Raw genomic sequence first — 23,773 nt, 5'->3', positions numbered from 1 at the left:
TAGAAATTTTAATTCTCTAGAACCAGGCTCTGTATAAAGTAATTACTCAATAAATTACAAGTGGTAGTAGCAGCAGCAACAGTAGTAGCAGCAGTAGTAGTACCAGTAGTAGTAGTAATAGCCATCATAGTAGTAATGCTGCCTTTCTCTAATTGCAGTCCCAAATTTGTTCAAATATTAGCTATAATATATTGTGTAATCAGAATTATAGACCACGTAGCACTAATTGGCGGGACCAAAATGTAATGCAAATTGGGCTGTATTGATAATTAATTGGAATTTAAAAATTGAATAAAAACTGAAAATAGTCCTTTAGAGCCTAATATTATACTGAATTAATCTGCTAATGGTCATTCACAGTATATATATATATATATATATATATATATATATATATATATATTCTCAATTAAAGTGATAAGGCTAGAACACAAAAACTAAATTTAGCTATACTATTTTTTTTTCCAATTAAGGGCTTTCTAACTTATGTAGAAAATTACTTAATGTCTTAAATTTCTTTAAAAGACCAAAAAAAACAACATACTAAAATAATATTACACAAATATTGTGAGATTTTTATGTTGCCGTTTGAGAACTGACAGGTTATTATTTGAAGAGGTGTGTTTAAGCTTTGTAGAGCGTAGAATTCAGGTAAAACTTCAAAGCTTGCTACTCTATAAAATACATTACAAATATATGATTTATTAATAATTTCAATGACCACAATTTTTATCACTTTAAAGTTCTCTTGAATTATGTTTTGACTTCTAAAAAAATACTGTGCTTTGTAATGACCCACAACAAATTAAATTTAAAAAAAAAATGTATAGTCTGAACAAATTTTAAGCTGAAATTTAAAAGTGGTAAAACCTTTTTTATCATGCAAAATGCAGCATACCGAATGCTATCATAAAACACATGAACTTGAACTGTCAGAACCCATACTAGATGGAATTAATTTAAGAGCTTTGAACCATGACAGTATATAGTATTTGACAAAAGGTGAACAAATATAGGTTTATATTTGTAAGAGTTAACCTACCAATAAAACCTAAATACATCTCCTTAAGTGCCTTTTTAAATGTTCATAGAAGTAGCTGTAAAATTACTGAACCTGCACATTTTAATTGAGAGTTTGTTGATCTTTTCAGATAGTTAAGATAGCATAGTAACTGGTACCTAGAAGCGTGCAGAAAAGTACCTGCACCCGAAGCAAAAAGGTTTAAATAAAATATTTTTATAATCCCTTTGGACAAGATACAGAATATGTCTGTCATAAAATGTTCCTAATAATGTAACTACTATTTACAAAATCTATAATAGGTTGTCACCAAATGCGGCTCTTAAAGAAAGCCAAAATTGTAACCTATGTACTATGAGCTGTATGAGAAAAAGTGCTGGTATTCTGGGGCAGTCTGTTGGCATATATCTGTTGCCCCTAGGGACACTGGAGCTACTTACTATAAACAAAGTATGAAAGGAACAGTGAAAATACTATGTCTGTATATGTGAATATTGATGTGAAATAAGTATCAGTTTTATTTTTACTGGAATGCATTAGCAACTTACTATCTTTGGAATAAAGAAAGAAAATAATCCCATTCTCCCCTTAATTTTGAGAAGTAGACATTTCCACAAAGAGTGACCATGGACCACCATTGAAATGGTAATGTTTGATAACAACGTGTGTTAACCGGAAGCACAATATAACACAGTAATTAAATGTGAGCCTAGAGTTGGAATACTTGAGTTCTTATCTGGGCTCTACCTAGGTGATGTCAAGCAAGTTACTTCATCTCATGTATCTGTATCTACGAAATGAGGCTATAGTACCGACTTCTGTGCTCTCATGAAGATTAAATAAGTTAGTACGTGCAATGGATTTGGAATAGAGCCATGTACCCAGTATACATTCAACAAATAATATATATTATTGTGTCATCTTATTCTCATGTATAATGTGGGCATTTTTAGATGTCTTGTTCCTGTTTGAAAGATATTGAAATATACATCAACGTACATAGCTTGAAAATACCTGTTGCATATATTTTTCTCTTCCCACTACACAGAATTCCTACTCTGTAAGACAAGTAAACTGTAGGCATGTATTGAATGCTTGCATTCAGAACACTGTTCTAATGGCTGTCATTATCAAGTGGTCGATCAATCCCTCAGTAGCAGTGTGATGGCTAGAAAAGCCACAGAGGTCACTACTGCAGATGATAGTTGGCTCGTCATTCCTCCGTAGATTTTGCTGGGAAGGTGACAGCAAGTCCAAATGGATTCAGTTTATTCGTCACACAAACAGAAACACAAGATCAGCATGCCTTCTCCCTGTATCCCTTTTCCCACAGGATGATAACAAACCTAAGAAGTACGACGACAGATGGCATGGGTTTTAGGTCACTATGCCATTGAGGAGCTAACTCTAAATTACAGCCAAGCAGTTTTAAAGGCTTATACAGAAGCTTGCAAAGGCACCCTACGGGGGGAGCAGCAAGAAATCCTGTGCTGAACTGAAACTGGGGAGATGAATGAGAAACAGCCTGCTGGCAACACTGCATCAGGCTGTTTATCAATCTCTTATGCCAGAAGAAACCCCAGGACATTCTACTGAGAGTCAGGTCAGACTGCAGACAAGCCTCACATACATGCCTTACATGGAAATATGCAAGATCAACAAGGCACTCACTATACAGTCTAGCAGTTTCCTTACAGGCTTGTCTTCCTTGAAAAATTTGAGAGTAATACATGTATAAAATCTTCATAACAAAATAATATAGATTATATGTACTTAGAGGAGTAGATTAACATTAATGTATATGAACTTAATTTTCCATGTTCCAGCACAAAGAGAAAATAACACTGAGTTAGAATTTGTTTCTTATTTAGGCAAAATATTAACACGTGTGCTATAATGGAAGCCAGGTGATTTCTTTTTTTTTTTTCACATTAAAAAAATAAAATTACCATTTCCTAAAACATGCATACTTCTGGCCCAAGCCATTATTAAAACAGTAGGGAAAAGAATGAATTAGTGTTTAAAGCACAAGTAAAGTCATTTGCAATTTGGGGTAGATTACGTGTAAATATGCCTAAGAGAAAACAACCTGAGATAGCTGAAAAATATTCAGGCGCATGAGTAAATCTCACAGCAGTTTCATTCTGTAGTTATCTCACTGAATAAAGCATCTCTTTTCTGCTGTTTAAAAGAACACATTTTACATTGAACTTCGGAGGTCAAAAATTAAAAATTTCAGATTATATTAAAACACAAACTCCATGGCCAGGAAACGTGCAGGTAACCTGTCCTTTCTTTGACTTTTTATAAGTCAAATCCTAGGACCATTGCACTGACCAGCTGATTTCAAGGGCTGAGATTTTTCCTTTCTATTCCAAACCTTCAAAATAAAATGAATGACGCATGGGGCATGACTTCACTGAGAAACTTAAGTGTGTATATGTGCTTCTCAGTCTCTCTCTGGGCCTTCAACTCAGACTATGTAGGTGTACAGAGAATTTTCACCTTTCCCTTCCTTCAGCATCCATGTTGGCAGCTGTAGGTGCGGTTGAAAAAGACCACTCCTTTTACATTTTCTGCATCTTTGTGTTTACATAGGAGCAGAAGACATTCCTGAGAGAAAAGGTAATGCAACCTGATATCCATTTGCTGTCTATTTTAACTCTGCCTTTGAGGGCTGACACATAACAATGTGTCTGATAAACTGGGGTGGGCCTAGTTGAGGACAAATTTCAGGGGAAAAATCTGAACAAAAACCTAATGTGTGGTTAGGGGGAGACAGGACTTGCAGACAAGAGGCCTGAGGTGGGTGCTGGCTTGGGGCACTCCCCCCTGCTGGAGCTGCTGAAACACATCTGGCCGCAGCCACTTGGGAGCTCTGGGTTCCTCTTTCATGAAGTAGTTGTGAATCTGGAGTGCCTTATTACGAAATAGCTCTAACACGGAGGGTTCCGCCGGATTATCGATAAAATACTCCTGGCCAAGTTTTACACAAAGGTAAGCATTGTCTTCCCTCCCAAAGCAGAGGGTTTAGCAGGAACAAATGGTTCAGCTTTGTTTTTAAAGACATTGGCTTTGACTGCCCCCCCCACCCCACTCCAAACCAGTTTAATTATCTACAGTTAAATGTAGATCGTGGGAACTTTACTGCAAATTATTCATAGTCACCTCTGAAAAAATAACTAGCAAACACTGAATACAACATAGTCTTTGATTTTACAGTATGCTTTCCCATACAATTTCCTCTCCCAATAACTTTATTCCCATTTCAATCGCAACTTAATTGAGGTCAGAGTACTAAGTGACTTGTGACATCGCTCTTAAGTAGTAAGTCAGGACTTAAATCCAGATCCTCTGACTTAAAATTCCAAAGTCTTTTTACTATGCCAATTATTTATAAGCAGGACGACATGAAGCGATTAAATAGCAGTAGTTTAGGAAAGCAGCCAATGCACAGGTCAGGTGTGATAACAAAAGGAAAACAGACTTTCTAAAAGAAAGAGTTAACACCAATGAGGAAAGTGCTCTGGATGAAGATGGAAGAGTCCTCCAGGTTTTTTAAAAAAAGAAAAATCAGCAAAAAGATAATTTTTTCCTGCTTAACATCATGGCATACAGTAAGATTCAGACTAGGAAATAATAGTTGTTAAAAGCAGAATACTTTCACATTGTAGAAGAATTACCCAGGAGACCTGCATTTCTTATAGCTCTCAAGTTAACTCAAATTGAGAAATAGCAATTAGGAACAGAAATAGAAATAGAATGAAGAATAGATATATGGTTATTAAGCCTAGTCAAGACACAACACTTATATTTTAAGAATTGGTATTGTGTCTTTGAAAAAAGGAGAAATTGCAACTTTTCTGCAATGAAGATGCCAGCAGGAGGAATCATTCCAACCCATTTTACCAATGGGGTTGAAGTTTTAGGTCCCCTCATGTGCACAGGTTCCTTCCAAGGGTCTAATTTTACATTCATAACTTTGAGTTGTTTTTCTTAGAAAGGCTTCCCAAATTCTTTGCACTTTAAGGACTACAAAACCTAGATTGATCTCCGGAGGCTACTAGCCAACCTGGACCACCACAGAGTATACACACTGGAGATTGGGATGGGCAACAAAGAAAAGGAACCATAAATAAAGTTGGAAACCCATGACAGAATAAAGGCAATAACTAAAGTTACTACTTGCTAAAGATTTTATCAGTATCCTCGAGAGGAGTATTAATACTGAACCATTCTGTTAATTACGCCTTCATATACTACAGGATATATCCATGGTTAAGTCAATGCTTACAACCAGTTTTTCTGGGGCTCGGATCCTTTCAAATTTATGATTTGCATCTCTATTTTGGTTAGGAAAATCTTTATATAAAAAGGCAGCTGAATCAAAGTGATTCACAGGCCCTGGAATCAGACTGAAAGCTATGATTTCTGATCTTTCACTTATTGACTGCATGATATTTTATTTAACCTCCCTGTGCCTCAGTTTCTGAATCCATAAAGTGAAGATTATAATAGTGTCTGCATAGAATCGCTGTGAGGATGACATATACTCATATGTAAAATCTTAGATCGATGGTTGGCCTTTTATTAAGTGTTCAGCAGCTGCTTTGATTCATGTCATCGCTTTCTCTGCCATCTTCTCAAGTAGTGGTTCCTTTCCCTCCCATATGCCACTTCCTACTTGGCCTGGAGGTGGGGTAATATTGCTATTTCCCATCATTGCTTATTCCTTCCCTCATTCTAGGCTTAAATCACATTTTACTGGGCTGTACTTCTCTTGTTGCAGTCACCTATCACCTCCTATGCGTCTTGACTAAATTTGAACTCCTGGCTCATTGTCACTCTCGAAACATAACTTCTATCCTGTTTCTTGGTGCTTTCCATATTTCCTAATCCATTCACTCTCCCACTCTTTTATGACTATTCACACCTTCACTTCTCTTTTCAAAGATCTAATGTCTCCTCCTCTATCCTCCTCTCAGCTAATGATCTTGCTTCCTACATCACAGAGAAAGGAACTTCTTACACAGCACCCCATTATCCCACCTACTAGCACAGCACCCCATTATCCCACCTACTTGTCTGTGCCCACATTCACTGCTTTTCTCCTGTGATCCATTACATTTGGTGAACATATGTGTTCCTAAGGTTTGTACATTGTAGACCCTCTCTGCTTCTCCATCACTATTGCTTACACAATGGCATCCCGGTATTAATTTGTCATCAATTTCTCCTCCTCATTGGATCATTTTCCTTAGCATATATATATATGGTGTATGTGTCTCCTATCTTATGGGGAAAAAAAGAAAGAAAAAAAACAAAAAACAAACTAACAAACAAAAACTCCTTCAATCACGTGGTCAAACAGAATCCATAAAAGTGGGGCATCTAGATTTTATATAACACCTAAATTAAAAAAAGAAAAGTTAAAAAAAAAGAAAAGTAAAAATGCTGACTCAGAAACTAAACAAGTCTTTAGACCTAACTTGCTGTTTACATGACAAACACAAAGTGGGTGCTGGTGGGTCAGGAGTGGGAGAGTGGAACTGTTTAAGTTAAATGACCCAACAAGAAAACAATCAGAAAAATCCAGAATATGAAATATTTTACATAACAACTGGCCCGTCTCTTCAAAAAATCATGTTATAGGAAAAGAGAGAGAGAGAAAGAAAGAGAGAGACTAAAGAATCATAACTAAATGTAAGCCTGAAAATTGATTTGGATCTTAATTTGGAAAAACAAAAAAAAAGCTATAAAAGACTTATGAGGGGAAATTGAGGGGAATTTGGATATAGACTGGATGTTAAATGATTTTAGGTGTGGTAATGGTGTTACATTTATGTAGGAGAATGGCATTATTTTTGAAATGCGTATCAAAATATTCTGCGGTGAAATAGCTGAAGTTTGCAATGTACTTTCAAAGGTCGCCGAAAAATAATATAAAAACAAATATGGCAAGATTTCAAGAATTGTTAAACAAACCTTCATGGTACGTATATGAACATCCTGTCATTTTGTCTTTGAAGCATATTTAAAAATTTTTATCATAAAAAGTTGGAGTGATGTTGCCACGCAGCAGCCTAACTGTCTGTCTCCTCGTACCTGCACCTAAAGAGTCTGTGAGACGGAGCCTTTCAGGGACTTTGCTTCACCTTTGTGCTTGCACCTTATGTCTCCCTGTTTGGCCCCAGAAAAATGGCTGGTCAGTCAATGACGGGTAAGATTCCCCATGGGGGTAACAACCTAAGCCAGGTGCAGCCACGTGGGGACCAACAGGAGAACCCACCGGGTTGATAGAGGTGGGCATAGACCCCCACCTTTCCCTGGCTAAGGAGAGCCTCTGCCTCTGTGGCTGCGTTCCTTCCCAAAACCTGCAGGGGAAGTGACTCAATGATGTGCTTTCCATCTATTCATATGCATAACGGTTTTGTCCCTTGGGGAAGTACATACATCCTGAGACTTACGGTTCTGCTGCCTGCAGGCCAGTGTGATTGGCTTAAATCAGTTTCCCATTATAATGTATGGGATTCACAGATCTTGAGATTGACAGGCTTTATCTCCTTTACTTCCTCATCTAACTAATAAAAGCTATGCGTAGGCCCAATTCAGGGCTCAGTCCTTGAGGCTGCAGTCCCTTGGCCTCGCTTGCACTTTATTCTTGGCTACTGTTTTTCTTAACCCTGCACTGCCCTCTTCGCTCCCCACAACCCTCGTCACACAGGACGCGGCAGGGGGATACTCTCTTCATTTAACATTCCCATGCAGCTACCACTTCATTACACAGGTCTTCTTTTCAGCAAAACTCCTCAAAAGAGTAGTCTAGATTCACTCTGAAATTCTCCTATTTTTCTCAAACTTTCACCCTGTCACTTCACTGAACCATCATTTGTCAAGTTCACCAATGACTTCCACATTGCTATGTATATTAACACCCCTCACCTTAACCTGTCTATAGCTTTTGGGGTAGGTATCACTCTCTTTTCCTCCAAATTCTTTCTTCATTTAGTCTCTAGGCCATCAGTCTCTACTTGTTTTTCTCCCATGTTCCATATGCCTCTTCTCAGTCTCCTTTGCGGGCTTTTAAATCTCCCACATTTCTAAACATTGGCGAGGCCCAGGGCTTGGCTTCTTCTCAGTCTCCACTTACTCCCTTGCTTATCTCGTCCAATCTGATGGCTTTTAATAGTATCTATTTGTTGAAAATCTGTAATTTTATTCTCAGCCTGGACCTCTCCCATGAATGACAGATTGTGTATTCAGTTGGACTCCTCCTCTGTCTGGAGCTGGAGACCATGCCACAGGAGTAGCGAGTATTTCTTCTTATCCTCTCTCAGTGATATACTCAGGAGGAGGTTGGTTCTTGGAATGGCCTGAGGTCTGGCTATGCCATGAAAGCACTGGAGGAGCATAAATAAGAGGAGTCCTGTGAATGCTGAGTGGGAAGCCAAGAATCTGCCTCTGAGTTGGAGATAGTCTACAAGATTGATTCCAGGAATTAGGATCTTCCCAGGCAAAAACTGCTGTTGCATGTAACTTGAACAAATTAAGGAGTCTATAATCAAACATTTTGAAGATTTCTAACATAGATAGTCTTCAGTTCTTAAAATTGCCCTTTCCTTTCCAATTTTACTGCTCTTCCCCATGAGCTTGTATATGGGATACTAGAATTCCTTCCTATTAGACTTCTCGAACTTCAGTAGAGCATGCTGAAGCTAGGGAAACCCAAAATCTGTCATTCATACATGGAAATATCTGAAAGATCTTGTAAAATGTAAATCTGGCCATATTACCCCTTTGCTTAAAACATCATAATAGGTACCAGTCCTTAACATAGCATGCACAATTCTCCACCATTCAAACTCTGACACTCACTTGGTCCAGCCCTTATCCATATTGTACCAAGCACACTACCAAGCAATAATGACTGTTGTGTTTTCAGCGTCAGGTTTCTTGAAGATAGAGTAGGCCCTCTAATTTGGTCTGTAGGTAAAAGAATGAACTTAAGCTCTTTCATGCTAAGGGTCTCTTTATAACAATGTAAAAGTCAGGCAATGAGAATTGTGTTATCTTGGGCACAGGGCCACTTAAGTAACTTCTCTGTACCTCATCGGTCTCATCTGTAAAATGGAGACAATACTTTTCTGCATCATTATGCAGAGAAGATTGAATGTGTTAACACATGTAAATCACTTAGCATAGTGCCTGGTCATAGTAGGAACTCAATCAACTTAAATAATTTTTTAATTCTATCTCCATTTTACAGATGGGGGTCAGAGGGATTAAATATCGTGTCCAACCTGTCACAACAACTAAGTTATGAAACCATGATTCAAACCCAATGTGTTGTTTTCCCAAGTCTAGACTCTGTACTATGTGAAATATTATAGTGTTACCACTTATTGATATCAATTAATAATAAATTTATCAATTCTAATAAAATGTATCTGAAGGCTTCTGAAGAAAACAGAAAATCATGTGAAATAAGAACTATTGATCATTGTAGGGAATGTGACCTCCAAGAATTGATTAAAAAGCAAAAAAAGAAAGTGTCAGCTACACATTGACTACACCTATAGTTGAACTGGGACTCAAAAAGAGTGAGCTCAAAACAGATTTGTAGACACATTAATTTTACCTATTTGACCTATGTGATATTCTTTGCATAAGGGGCTTTTTTCTATTTGGCAAAACCCAGCTTGTTTTTACAAATATATCATCTTTGAGTAGCTGTTTTCTGTCTTTATACACACACATACACACACACGCACACATAGACACAAAATGTTATCCCTCTCTGCTACATTATGGGTGTTATTTCTCATTTTCATCTTATGGTATCATAATTAGTCTTAGGTATTTTTTTCCCCTTACAATACAGTAACGATTCTTGATGAGAAAGTATGTTTATATTTTTATCTTTGCCATCCAACTCAGTGCTCACTAAATATTTGTTCAATTTGACTGATTTAATTATTTATTGGGTGGTAGACTAGATAAACATATCCTAATAAAATAATTGATAATATTGAATTCATCTTTGCTATATCACCATCATCTAGCACAATGTGTCAAACGTTGTTGTCACTCAAACTAAATTCAGTAAGTTAATAATAAAGGAATAGATTGACTGAATGAAAACTAAATTTCAAAGGACTGAGTTTAGAGTTTCCCAAAGTTAAAATGTCAGATTGCTTAATGAGAGAACTCTGATCCATTAATAAGACAGCACTTAATTTGGAGAATGGAGGGGACATAGTCGTAAGGAAGAAAAAAAATATATAAGCAATAGATATTAAATTTTTTTAAAGTGTTCAATGTTATATCATCATTCATGCACAAAGAAAAGGCTAATTGTAACCCTAGCTAGGTCATATCACAATATTATTGAAATTTGACTCTTGTTATTACCATTTCTATGGACAACACATATAACTTGAATAAACAGTTTTGTAAAAGCCTTCGAAAATTTGGAATGAATTAAACATCATAGAAATACTTGTCCTGAAAATTAAGTTAATAAATTAAAAGAAAATTTCTTTGGCAAATTCCATAATTTTATTTTTAGTTCCTAAACCACTCTCATCTCCCCCTGAAAAAAAAAAAAAATAAATAAAATATATATATTGTTCACAGAATGGCAATATGCTTTTAAAAATGTCATACTACTTAATTATATGTCATTATTACAACTGTGGAAAAATTCAAATAAAGTATGAATTAAAGAATACGACTACAAGATTTGGAAGATATGCAAATCTATACTTTACTTATCCTCTGTGACACTCAGTGTGAATCACTTCACCTCTCTGGCCACTGATTTCTCAAAATGGAAAGTGGAAATATTAATACCTGCCTAATAAGATTGTTGTAAGGGGTAAATGAGAAAAACCTTATAGTATCAGGCACGCTGCCCTGTACATGATAAGCACTTGACAACGTTATTTCTCTTCTCTCTCCATTATAGCTCCTTTGTCAGACTACTAAATAGCTGAAAATTCTTTAAAGATATGATTTCCATATCTAGGGCATTTGGTTTTGACTAACCAACCACTGACAAATCCCTTGATGCTCACTAAACCACAGTCATTTGCATGCCATCTGTAGTCCTGCTTGATTTTCTTTAGGCATTTCTTAGTACATTTATTTGTTTTTACTTTTATGAGAAAGGCACCGTGATATCAGTAAATAAAATATAATCAAATAAGGATGATTCAGGGGAGGGAATCAAAAAAAGAAAAATAGAACAAAAAACAAAACATGGTAGAGTCAATGATGCTATCCTTGAAATTGTACCTGAAACAGAAACCTTTAATGGCATGTTAATGTTTTCCAAGATCACATTAAGATACAGACTGCAAGGAACCTCAGTAAAATATTGTTCTCTTCATCAGTGGATCTCAACCTTTCGTCTCAAACCCATACACCTGACGGTAATAAAGAGCCCCAGTATATTCCTGATCATAGCTGACTATTGTGATCTTTTTCCCTGGGGAAGAGTGTTTGGGTTGGAGGTGGATAGCAGGAAAGTGCTGGGTTTATAGTTTTATATAACTCACTACATAGTTTTCATTTGTCCTTACTTAGAAGCAAGGAGGCAGGATGGCTTTGAAACTACCATGGAGTAAATATCAAATGAACATGTATTGGATGAATAAAGGAATTTTGCACAAGGAAGCATACAGAGCCTAGACCATACATAATCAGAGGAATTTTTCTACAAATTTTCAAAGTAGAAAATGGTATAAGCCAATTTTCCTTTGACAGATAGGGAACACTGAAATGGTGGTGAAACACTCGTATAGTGTTTTACACAGGCAAGTGATTTTAAATGGTTTTAGATACCATGGTTGAACAAGTGAGAAATTATCTTACATTATCAGGAATAACAGCCCAATATTGGAGGGGAAATAAAAGAACCAAATGTTTTCCAGAACAAACAAGACTCAGGATTTCTTTTAGAAAATAGTGATCAATTCAGTTGAGATTCCAATTTTACATCATAGGAAAAGGTCAATACTTTATGCCTGCAGAATTCTGTAGCCAAGCACACTAAAACATCAACTAGTGCAAATTCAGAAAGGTATAGTAAAATACATGAAATAAAAAGTATCCATCACCTTTTGAAACATTGTCTTTGTCGACTGATTAAAACGCATGAAAAGAAAAATGTCCCCAACACCTTGAGCATACCAATAATTGAGCCGGGATATAAAGAGCGCTATGAAGAGAGTACTTGGGTATAATGCAGAAATGTAGGAAAATGGCTTATAGTCAGACATTTAGCTTGTGACAGGGTTAATGACTCCTTTTTTTCTAAAACACCTGCTTGAAGGGCAATATTTAAAATTTTCAAATAACTTCCTAAAGCTCTGTGTTCATTTTTCTCTTTGTTTTCTCAGTAATTCACCTTGACGTTTTCTATGATCACCAAGGCTACTGTTTATATAAATAAGCACACTCTCTCAGACCTAACCCATATGTCCCTTCTTGATTCTGGATTTAACTTATGATGTGTATTTTATAACTTTATATTATTTCCATGGTAATCATTCTGGTATAATAAACAAAGGAGGGTGACTTCAGCTGCTTTATCCTGCAGTGAAGGAGCTAGATTTGAGATTGGTAAGATTGAGCTAAAGAGAAAACAGCTAGAAACTGAAATAATGATGAAAAAAATGAAATTCATTTTCTTACATGTCCTTAGTTAGGGGCTGAATACATTTACCAGGCAGAATAATCACAGTCCTGCTCTCCTGGACTCACCTTAAACCAACCCCATTAGTGCTACTGAACTTAAGGCTGATTGGCTCTTTAGTACAAGGCACTGTTACTAATTGATAGTTCTAGTCTGTTCCAATGTTCCTGTGTCTGTTTTCAAAGCCCTAGGTACATTTGAATATATCTTAGCTTAATGCATTACCAGATGTCACACCGAACCATTTATCAGAAATCACCCTCTGTACTAAGGACATACCTATTTTTGCTATGATTTTCAATATCATAAAGTTGAAATGGAAAAAAAAAAAGATATATACATTATACAAAACAAATAGACCCATGGCCTTTAGATAATCACAGAACTGGAAGTAGTAATTTTAAAAATGATCTACCTCATGTGACAATGACCTTTCCTCCTAGTTTCAAAAGGCTTTTAGGTACTGCCAGTCTACTGCAACTTCAATTAAATCCTACCCTCTCCTGAGACATGACATCAAAATCTAATTCAGTTACAAGTAGTAATAACATTTAATTATCTCTTCTAGTTATCTACACTGCCAAATGATAGTATTTCCTGAGAGCCACAGATGTCACTGTTGTAAGCAAGAACCAGTTTTGGGACATGAACGGAATATCATAACCACACTAGGTTATTTAATGCTTTTATTCTTTATGCCTTACATTTGCATACAGCAAAAATTTGCTCCCAATCTAATCTGTTTGAAATAAAATAGTTAATATATTCTGCTAGGGAAAATGACTTAACATTCCTCTGCCTCAGTGTCCTTATTCAAACCCTGTAAGACCATGCCAGGCATATAGTAAACACACAGCAAATACTCGCTTTTATTATTACGTCAGGTAAAATATTTCTTTTCTGACATAGATATCTACTAGAAACCACTCACCTTCTAATTAAGTAAAAAGTATATAAAGCCAAAATTAGTTTGTGTAATGACAAGTTGAAGAATTGCATGCTTTCCAGGTTAATATTACAACATTCATTTTCCTTCAAAACACTACTTATAGCTCTAATCATTTCCCTTTTTCTCAGCCTGTTTCCCATTATGCCTAGGTTAAGTTTATTAGAAACAGATGAAAGAAGAGTATGCTTTAGGCATTTCTGAACTGCATATTCTCCACAAGATCAGGTTAAGGTCACTCAGAGATTGGAGAGAAAAGAAGTTTCTTTGGTACTTTTGTGATTCTTTCTGGTGTGAGATCCTCACTATTGCCATTGCTTCAAGGACATGACCTTGAAGCATAGATTCTGATATACAGAGGGTGTCAAAAAATGTATACACATTTTTAGAAAGGGAAACTGTATTAAAATTGCAATACTCAATATATACCAATAACAAAAGATGAATACAAATCACGTTTGACTTCTGCAATTACAAGAGGTGCTCAAAGCAGTTACCATCAGCACCCAGACATTTCTGATCACAGCAAACTACTGCTTGAGCAACGTTGACCAAAGTGTCCACTTGTGTATATATTTTTTGGCACCCTGGTATATTCCACTTTTTGCCGCATTCTCTAACTCAACTCTAAAGATGTCTGTATCCACAATATAATCCCAAAATGAACTCTGTTCCCATTATCAGGCAGATTCTGGCTTGCGGTAAGATTTATATTCAGAGCATGAGGACACATATGAGGAACAAGTGTTTTTAGGAGCCTAAAATTCAAACAGTTTTGTCCAAAGACATGTGAGACTCTTAATAACACAGAGGACCAATTCAATGGACGTGAATCACTCTATGGGCAGGTCTACTCTGATTAACTTGCTTCTGATGATCACATGTTGAATTAACTTTATATTGTCTTATGCTCAGAATAAGCCCCTGTGTCATGACGAAGATGGTGGCAGACAAACAGGAGGTACCAATACTAAGATACAGTCTCCACCATCAAGGGGCCCACAACCATCAGATAACACAGCGTGTATTCACTTGTCCCCTACAGTAATCAGGTTTAGAAGCTCATCTACTAATGGAGCAGGGAGATTATAAAAGGCACTCCATAAATCCATTGTTTTATAAATCCCAAACTCATTGGTTTAAGCTCACAGTCCTTGATGCAGTTCCATTAATAGGACATGTGCACTGATTCTTCACATTCTGGATACTGTTTCTATCAGGCACATGTTTTGTCTTCCTTCAGTGTTTTGAATTTTTAACAAGCTTTTCATTTTAGATTAGTTTTAGATTTACAGAGAAGTTACGATGATAGTACGGAGCGTGCCCATATATGTTATACCTCATTTCTCCTATTAACATTCATTTTTAAAGTAAATAATAAGTAACAAGCAGCATATATCATCTAAAAAGTCATAAAGGTGAGAAAATATGTAGATGTACAATGTAGAGTTATCGTCTGTTATCATTTGAGTTATGATTAAAGTAAGATGTTATTACTTGTCCAAGGTTAGATAAAAAATTAATGACATATAAAATTAGAAATAGAAGTAGATTTATCAAATGGAATATTTTGAGGATGCATGAATTAATGTCTTTAAAATGACTTCAAAATGTGTGGACTCCTGCCTGAAAACAAATCATTACTAATATTTAATTTGCTAATCTACTTTCCAAAACATGTTCTTTCATTAGCTCCTTGTTTATATACAACATGACCTGGCTTGGTTCCTGGTATATTTGGAGGCTGAGTGAAGACACACAAGTTTTTTTCTTGATTTAGGCATATGACAATGGAAATAAATGCCAGTGTTTTTTGCAATTCAAACTTCACAAAAGGAAATCAGGTGCTTATTTCTTGACCAAAAACAGGACAGTGTTTCCTTCTTTTTTAAAGGAGGGCACAGCTCATGGTGACCCATGCAGGGATTGAACCAGCAACCTTAGTGTTATTAGCACCATGCTCTAACCAACTGAGCTAATCAGCCATCCTAGGACAGCGTTTCTTATTTTCAAAGAAATCAGCCTTCTTAAACGTATATGTTGTTGCAGTTTTTCTTTTGGACATTTGGTTTCCACTTATAAAGATAAGCAGACATGTTCATTTCCTTAGAAACATGGCTGTCCAGGACAATCATTTAACTATAAAAAATATCTTTTCTAAAATATCATTTTACTTGTTATTTTTTCTTTTCCTAAGTATAAAACTAATAATAGATGTGTATTTGTATTTCCTAAGTATAAAACATAATGATAGATGTGTATTTGTTTAAAGGTAAAACTTATCTTGATCGCTAAGTAGTAAATGAGATTATATGTGTGAAGGGCTTAAGTGCTGATAGCCCATTAAATTTTTTTTATCTTTACCTTCTCTCTTTTTCTCTTTCCTCTCCTGCTGGTTTGTGAAAATCACTTCTTGCAGCTATCAGTCATTGTGGCTCTTAGGAAAATTGAATATATGGCGGACAGAGTTGCAGGCATATGGGAAAGGGACAAAGATTGTTGCACAAGTGTCATGTGTTGAGCCATGCCTTAGGTGCTTTACATGTCTTTCATTGCTTAGAACTACCATGTTTCCCCAAAAATAAGACCTACCCCGAATATAAGCCCCCATTAAGATTGTCAGCCAGATTGAAACATTTAGTATATTATGATGATGTTCCAGATGAAGATGACATGAATGTATTTGAATAAATGTAGATTGTTGTACATGAAAAAATAAGACATCCCCTGAAAATACGCACTAATGCGTCTTTTGGAGAAAAAATTAATATAAGACCCTGACTTATTTTCGGGTGAACACGGTATAAGCTAGCTTGCATCATGATTGTGATTATTCACATTTTACATTTGAGAAACCTTGCCAGGAAAGAGATCTGAACAACTTTCCAAAGGTCACATACCTTAGGAAAAGCTGGAGTATAAATACGAACTATGCACCTGTAATGGAGGCCACTACCTGGGGAGAAGAATCCCTGATTCTGAATGGGTGGTATCCTCTTGATTTCCATCAAGATTCGCTCCTGACTCTACAAATTTTCCTGTACTTAAGTAACCCCAAGTATATGGGTCAGGGTTGAAGACGTTCCTCTGATTAAGATAGAGGACAGCATAGGAGTTGTCTGAAGCCATGTATCAACTACAATTACAGCCAGGTTTCCTCCTGACTTTTTGAAGTCTTAAGTCAAAGACAGAGGTAAGCTACTGTGAACCAAACAGACGCCTGGGACTCAGAACATCGTGACAATCATGGTTTTGCCCCTAAGTTTGTGTGCAGCCTTGAGCTTTTTAGACATTTTGTGTCTCCACTGATAGTTATGCTAAATCTACAATTCACAACATTGGTGGACTTTTGTAATGAGACACTGCATGATATAATCCTTTTTAGATTGTGAAGGCCATAATATGTTATTATTATATTGTAATATGTGTTCAAATATCACCTTAAATCACAAAAGCAGAGGTCACTCAGGAAATTACTTAAATGAAAATGTCTCTTATTACTCATCTAACATTCAGAATTAAGATAATGTTAGTCCAATTCTACCAACAGACACTGAAAGACACTGACCAACTTATACACTAAACTTATACTCAAAATTAAGCACACATAAACAAAAAGGTAAGTTTCTAAAATTAGCTTTATCAGTTAGTTTCTATACTGTCAGACACCTTCATATATAACCTATGCAGACATAAGTCATTTTAGTAATGCTGGTATTAGTTTTATACTTGACACAAAATTTAAAACCTCACCTATGGTTTGTCTGGGAATGTGTCCAGCGTTTGCAACCTTATGCCAGAGAAAGACCATGTAGATTCCAGATAATTGAAACACAGGCAAACTTTTGGAATGCAACCTACTTATAATTTTGCCATTATAACAGAAGTTTTCTATGAAGTTGGCAAAGCCAAGGACTAAACAATGGTTTATGAGCAAGTATGGAATAGAGACATGGCATGAGAGATACATGAAATGAAGTGTGTAAGAAATCAAAGAAGAAATAAAAAGTGCCCATATAAACTGGCATTACTGAAATTGGGTCTGTTCATACGACTAGTTATAAAACATGTGCATTTTATGTGACTAATGATTGTGAACTTGGAAAAGTTAACAAAATAGAAAATATATTTTCAGGGGGGCGAAGAACAATTAAGTTCACAAACTTGCCACAGTGTAAGTGCACAGCGGAAAGTTCGTAAACTTAATTGTCCAACCTTTCGTATGTATATACTTTGTGTGTGTGTGTGTGTGTGTGTGTGTGTATTCCATATGGAATATATATATATCCCTAATATATATATATATATATATATATATATATATATATATATATATATATATATGATATATATATATACGGAACTAGAAATCCGGAAAGAAACATTTGTTTTAAATCATAGGCAAAGCAGTGAAGAAAATTTAAAAGATAATTAGAGAAGCAAAATTTTTAAAATGTCAGTTTTTTTAAAGGATAGTTTTTCCCATCTTGCAACTTAAATGTATACTTACAGTAGAATTTATTAAGATCAATAGACTTAACTGTAAATTTCAATAAGCTTAAAAGAAAGCACAGCTAATTTGAAATAGGGGGATAATTCCCATGGCAATAACTTTGCTTTCTAAATGTGCCCCCAGGGTGATTTTATTTCATCCTTCCCATTAAAGATTTAGGTATGGATAAACTTATTCTCAAAAAAAAACCAAAAAAAAAAAAACATACTTTAATAAAACAAAAATAACTTGAAGTTACTTTTTTTGCAAAGTCAGATTTTCATAAATCTACTTATTAAAATTTATTGTAAACCTTAAAAATATACATGCAACAATTTTTTCCCTGACTGTGTAATAGCCTGGTATGTATTTGGTACTTTGAGAAACAATATTAATTAATTCTGAATGACTTGGAGTCCTTTGAGATTCACATTTCCTTACAGCTTTTTGAGATAAAATCATTTGTGGGAAAACACTGGGTTTTGGAATGAGAAAGACGATACAAAACCATGTTTCTGTCACTTACAACTTTGATGGTCATGGACAAGTTATTTATCTGTAAGACTCAGGTTCTTCTGATGAAAAAGTAGGGGAATAATAATAACAGGATTATAGTAAGGATTAAGTGACATAACGATATATGAAAGAGCCTAGTAGAAACTCATAAATGTTAGTGTTTTATGAAATGAAATTCATTCCCTACTACAGTTGGTTTTATAAACTAGATTGATGGCCTGCATAGACAACAGGTTATCCTCAAATTAATAAGAGTTATAATAACATCTCAATTCTGAATTCTTCCTACATTCCAGCGATAGTACTAGTAGGTATCTCATCGGCATGTAATCTTCATAACAAACTCATAACAATGAATTGGTGTTGCTGTTGTAATCACTTTGCAGATGAGAAAAATGAAGTTTAGAAAAGTGTATTAACCTAATAGCCAATGATGAGGATGTAAACTCAGGCACTCTGAAGCCCTCACTTGGACTATTCCCAAGGTTCTCAATAACTGGCCTTTGAAAATATTGACGCCAAACAAAAATGCAAACAGGACAATTTAGGTAAGGAAGGGAATTCCAAATCTGGCAACAGCAGGGGAAAAGAAACAAACACCAAAAAAAGCAAAAAAAAAACACAAAAAAACCCAAAACACAAAACAGGAGGACTGCATCCTACATAGCTTCTTGGAAAAGATGTTTTGAGAGTGTCACTGATCATCACCTCCCAGCTTCAAGCTTCTGTGGTTGCTTGTGCCATTTCTATAAAAGCTTGGGGTTTTGAAAAGAAATTTCATCTGTTATATAACAACTTGTCCATTATATAACCCATATGGGCTGTGAAAACAATCTCATCACTATAAAAGCCTTCAGACCCACATTAACCTGGAAGATCATTCTTTTCATTGATTTGGGGATCCACAGGAAGTGGACGATATACTGAATAAGGCACAGAAGGTATCCTCTTCATTCTCAGTTTCTTCTGAGGTCTCCATAGCAAAGAACAAGTTCTTGAACCACAGATCAAGTCTCTACCAATTTGCCTGATTTTGTAGCATACTTGTATTATAATTTACACAAATTTGTGGCCCACAATTAAATTTACTAACTGTAACTTATATGCTTTTGAGAGTTTTAATAGCTTTATGAAATAATTATAAAATGGCTATGTGCATCTTGTTTTATCATAAAAGTAAGTACTAATAACTACTGAATGGCTAATGACCTGAGGAAATTCTTGCCTCCTTATTCCCTAATTTAAATAGGGAATGACTTAAGTCTTAATAAAACAAAGTCTCTTATTTTCCTCTACAGGATTTTTTGTTCCTTTTTATTACTCAAATCATTTATTTCCAAGGATTGAGGTGGTGGCTCCAGACTTTCAATATTTCAGTTATTGCTATTCCTTATCTTACGACCTCCAATGAATTGCTGTCTGAATTACTCTTAAATAATATATTAATTATAGAGATTGTACATACTTACTCAATACACACCTCGTTTGCCCTTGAGTTATCTATTATTTATTTGACACATTTTTCCTGACCATCTTTCATTCATGTTAATTCTATGTTATCAACTACTGTCAAAATTTCAGTCAGAAGTCATGGAGAATCATCTGTCAATAAAATATAATAATGTGATTTTCTGTAAGCTCTCTGAATGTGACCCTATCTATCTATCTATCTATCTATCTATCTATCTATCTATCTATCTATCTATCTATCTATTCATTCCTTATTCCCATCATCTGAAAACAAATTTAGGAGCATGGTGGCTTGAATGAAGAAGTTGAGAAGTTAATTGAGATACACCAGATTGCCAAGTGGAAAACAAAATTGAAATAACTAATATGAAACAAATGAAGAAATTCAACATATTATAAAAAACGAAGGGTGTATAACCATGCAACTCCATGAACAGTGACTACACATACAAGCAAATGAAAGCAGCTGACCACGTACCCACACACCTTGGCAGAGGTGCACTCCACACTCGTCGGCCACCACCAAGACATATGATTTCTGATGTCCCTTCTAGTCGATAACCTGATGAGCATGAGAAGGTCAGAGTGTCACCAACCCCAAAGCTGAACCCAATTCGGTTACCATATTGAGGAATTCCAGGGTCTTCACAAGGTTCAAGATTATATTCTGTAAATTAGGCAGAGAAGGAGACAACAGATATGATAGTAGCCATTTTTAAGGTATATTCCTATTGTTTGCAAACCGAATGCTTTTAGGGCCTAGTCATACATTTAAAAAGTAACTGTATGTATAATTATGGGAACATGTAAGTGGCACATATGGTGTTCTTCTTTTGTAAAAGATCTAATAACTTAATGAATAATTTTGTGGGAAATTCAATATAGACCAGAAAATGTCACCTTCTGAGTGACAAACTGAAAATATAGCTACCATATTTTGCCTTGTATAATGCACACCCATGTTTTTGGCCCAAACTTTCAGAGGAAAAAAATCTTTCATTTTAATTTCTTAATTCAAATTTTTATTTGCTTACATTTAGGTACTTGTTTTTTATATTACAAAGGAATTTTAGCATTTTTTTTTAATACTTTATGGTACAAGAAATTTTGCGTAACAAATAATTACAAAACACAGAACAGATACAAGGTACAAGAAATCTGATGTGCCGGTAACAAATTTACAATATTTCTGCATCATAGAAGACCAAGAACTTCTTACTGTTGCAAGTTTGTTGTAAGTTCAACAAAACCAATAATATAATATTCTAGGTTATTTTGCATATGGATATCATTACTGATTTCTAGAGTTATACTCATAACTCATAAGCATAAATAAAGGAATTAAAAACATTTATATAGACACAGAATTAATACTATCCATGTGTAATGCACATCCTTGTGTTTCCCTCACAAATTTAGGCAAAAAAGTGTGCACTATGTATGGCAAAGTATGATATTTATCTCATATTCTTTCTTCTGAATTAGAAACATTTCCATTTTATACATTTTTGACTTACAATAATGGTGTAATAGATGCATATTTTCAAACACAAAATAACATTTGTAATGAAATAATTTGTACTTTTGAAATGCATTTTACTTAATGGTGTTAGCCTAAATGACAAAGGCTCTTATGCCTCTGGCATATAAAAAATTCACTTAGTCCATATTCTGAAAAACACCTGACTTCAGATGCAAGAGTTTCTGTAAGACTGAAGTGCCCACACATTGAAAAATTTCATATTACAGATATATTAATGAGAAAACTTCCTGAAGCAATGAATGAACATCATGAAAATGAACAGCTTAACACTCTTTAGAGTATGAGAAAGTAAAGTTAATTGAATAACATTATAGTTCATATACCATCCTAAGAAAATGTAGCTGATCTAAAAATATTACAGAGAACTTACAATATAATTGCAATGAAGAACAAAAGGAATTGTTTCATGTTGATGAGTATTATTACGTTTAAAACTTTTATTTGGGCATACTTTTAACATTCTAGGTTAAAACTGTTTATGCTTGTTTGCTATTCATTATGGAATGCCTAAATTATATAGTAAGACAAGTATTTATTTGCAAATACTAGAATAATAAGTGAAGAACAAGGTTAGCATTTGTATGATTTTTATATATATACACTTACATTACAATTTTAAAGTTAGCAAGTTGGCATAAGATTTACTTATTGTTATGCTAAGAAACAATTCATTTTCTTACTATTTTATTTAACTGGAAAGTAAAATCTAATTGATAGAAATATTTTTAATTTGCTTTGATCATATAAATTTTGTTTTCTGAAATTCAAATCATAATTTTGCCTATAAATGAGGTTACTCTAGAGTAAAAGGATAACCACATTAATTTATTTCTAGATCATCTAGTTTCAAATGAATAAGTTTATCTGAATCTTGGCTTGTAAACTATGTCTTTTGCAAGATACATAAAACTAGAATATCACTGGTTTAATTTATATTTTGTTTTTAAGTTTAATAGAAACTTCAACATATATATTTGAATTTCCATTTTAAGTTCACTAGGCATTTTAGCCAGGTTTGTCCTCTTTTAGAATTCTGCAGGAGTGCAAGTTAAAAAAAAAAAAAAAAAAAAAAAAAAAAAAGTAATAATGTACTTTTACATTTCTAATTTTTAGGAAATTAACTGATTTATTCTAGGTATTTCAAACTTTCTTAAAATTTGTTAACAGCTATTTCTTTGCTGTTTTTTTTCCTTCTTCTTCTGTTTTTCTTTCTCTGTTTTGTCATATACAAATTATTGTCATGCTTTTTAAAATCTGTTTTTCTGTTGTTGCTGTTACCCAAAGAACTTTTTTTGTCTATTTTCTTACCAGAAAATGTAATATTGAATCCTTCATATGATATTGAAAAATCTGAAATGAAGCGCAACTGAGCCCTGAAATTTCCATAGAGACCAGCATTGATTGTTGAAGGAAGTTCTGAACCAGTCAGGCGTGCCAGTGGCTGGGTAAAACTACCATTCTCTGTGATCAGTAAGTAGTCATGGTGGTCTTCCAAATGAAAAGTGTGAAAGTTGAATTGCACACCTATTAAGAAAAAGAGGAAAATGAGACTTACAAAGTATATCAGTAAAACACAGAATATGAAACTAACAAAAACCAGGACCCTCCTTGTAATTGATTTCTCTGAAAATGAAAGGCACTGCTATAAAATACTTCAAATGTATAGTATAATACTATCTTTCTGTTTAAAACTTTTTTCCCCTCCAACGTCCTTATAAGAGATATAGTGAGTCATGTCTTGAAAACTACTTGCAAATAAAATTGAAAAATCAATGCCTGAAAAGAAATCTTTAGTTTTCTGAAAATTTCAAGGAAAATTTATATTCTTTATTTATAATAGAAGTACAACTTTCTGGCAAACATTTTACATACGTCCTTCAATTCTTTCTGCAATCCCCCAAACAACATAGCACCCAACTTACAAAAATGCTTAATTCTACTTTAGAAGAGAAATAAAAAGCAGGCATAGAGAGGAACTATTTGTTAAATGAGTACAATGACTCTCCTTTTGTTTTTCACACACTTCAACCTGTGCATATCATATACTGAAAAATGCATATATAAGTTTGCAACTCATTGACTTTTCA

At 34.7% G+C, this 23,773-nt stretch overlaps 1 protein-coding gene across 5 annotated transcripts in view; it reads right to left on the bottom strand.

The window, feature by feature from the left end:
• Positions 1-23,773, bottom strand: part of CSMD3 (CUB and Sushi multiple domains 3) — a 1,092,836-nt gene that overhangs the window by 347,497 nt on the left and 721,566 nt on the right. For all 5 annotated transcript variants that reach the window (XM_088798979.1, XM_088798980.1, XM_088798981.1 and 2 more), the window contains 2 exons: positions 22,995-23,210; positions 20,622-20,810 (listed from right to left, as the gene is read on the bottom strand). In XM_088798979.1, coding sequence (XP_088655105.1) covers positions 20,622-20,810; positions 22,995-23,210 — 405 coding nt within the window. The remainder of the gene's footprint in view (positions 1-20,621; positions 20,811-22,994; positions 23,211-23,773) is intronic.

Source organism: Rhinolophus sinicus, chromosome 6 (assembly GCF_057876585.1).
Source record: "Rhinolophus sinicus isolate RSI-liver-muscle chromosome 6, RSI-T2T, whole genome shotgun sequence".
Classification (NCBI taxonomy): domain Eukaryota; kingdom Metazoa; phylum Chordata; class Mammalia; order Chiroptera; family Rhinolophidae; genus Rhinolophus; species Rhinolophus sinicus.
This window is presented reverse-complemented; position numbering and strand designations above follow the sequence as displayed.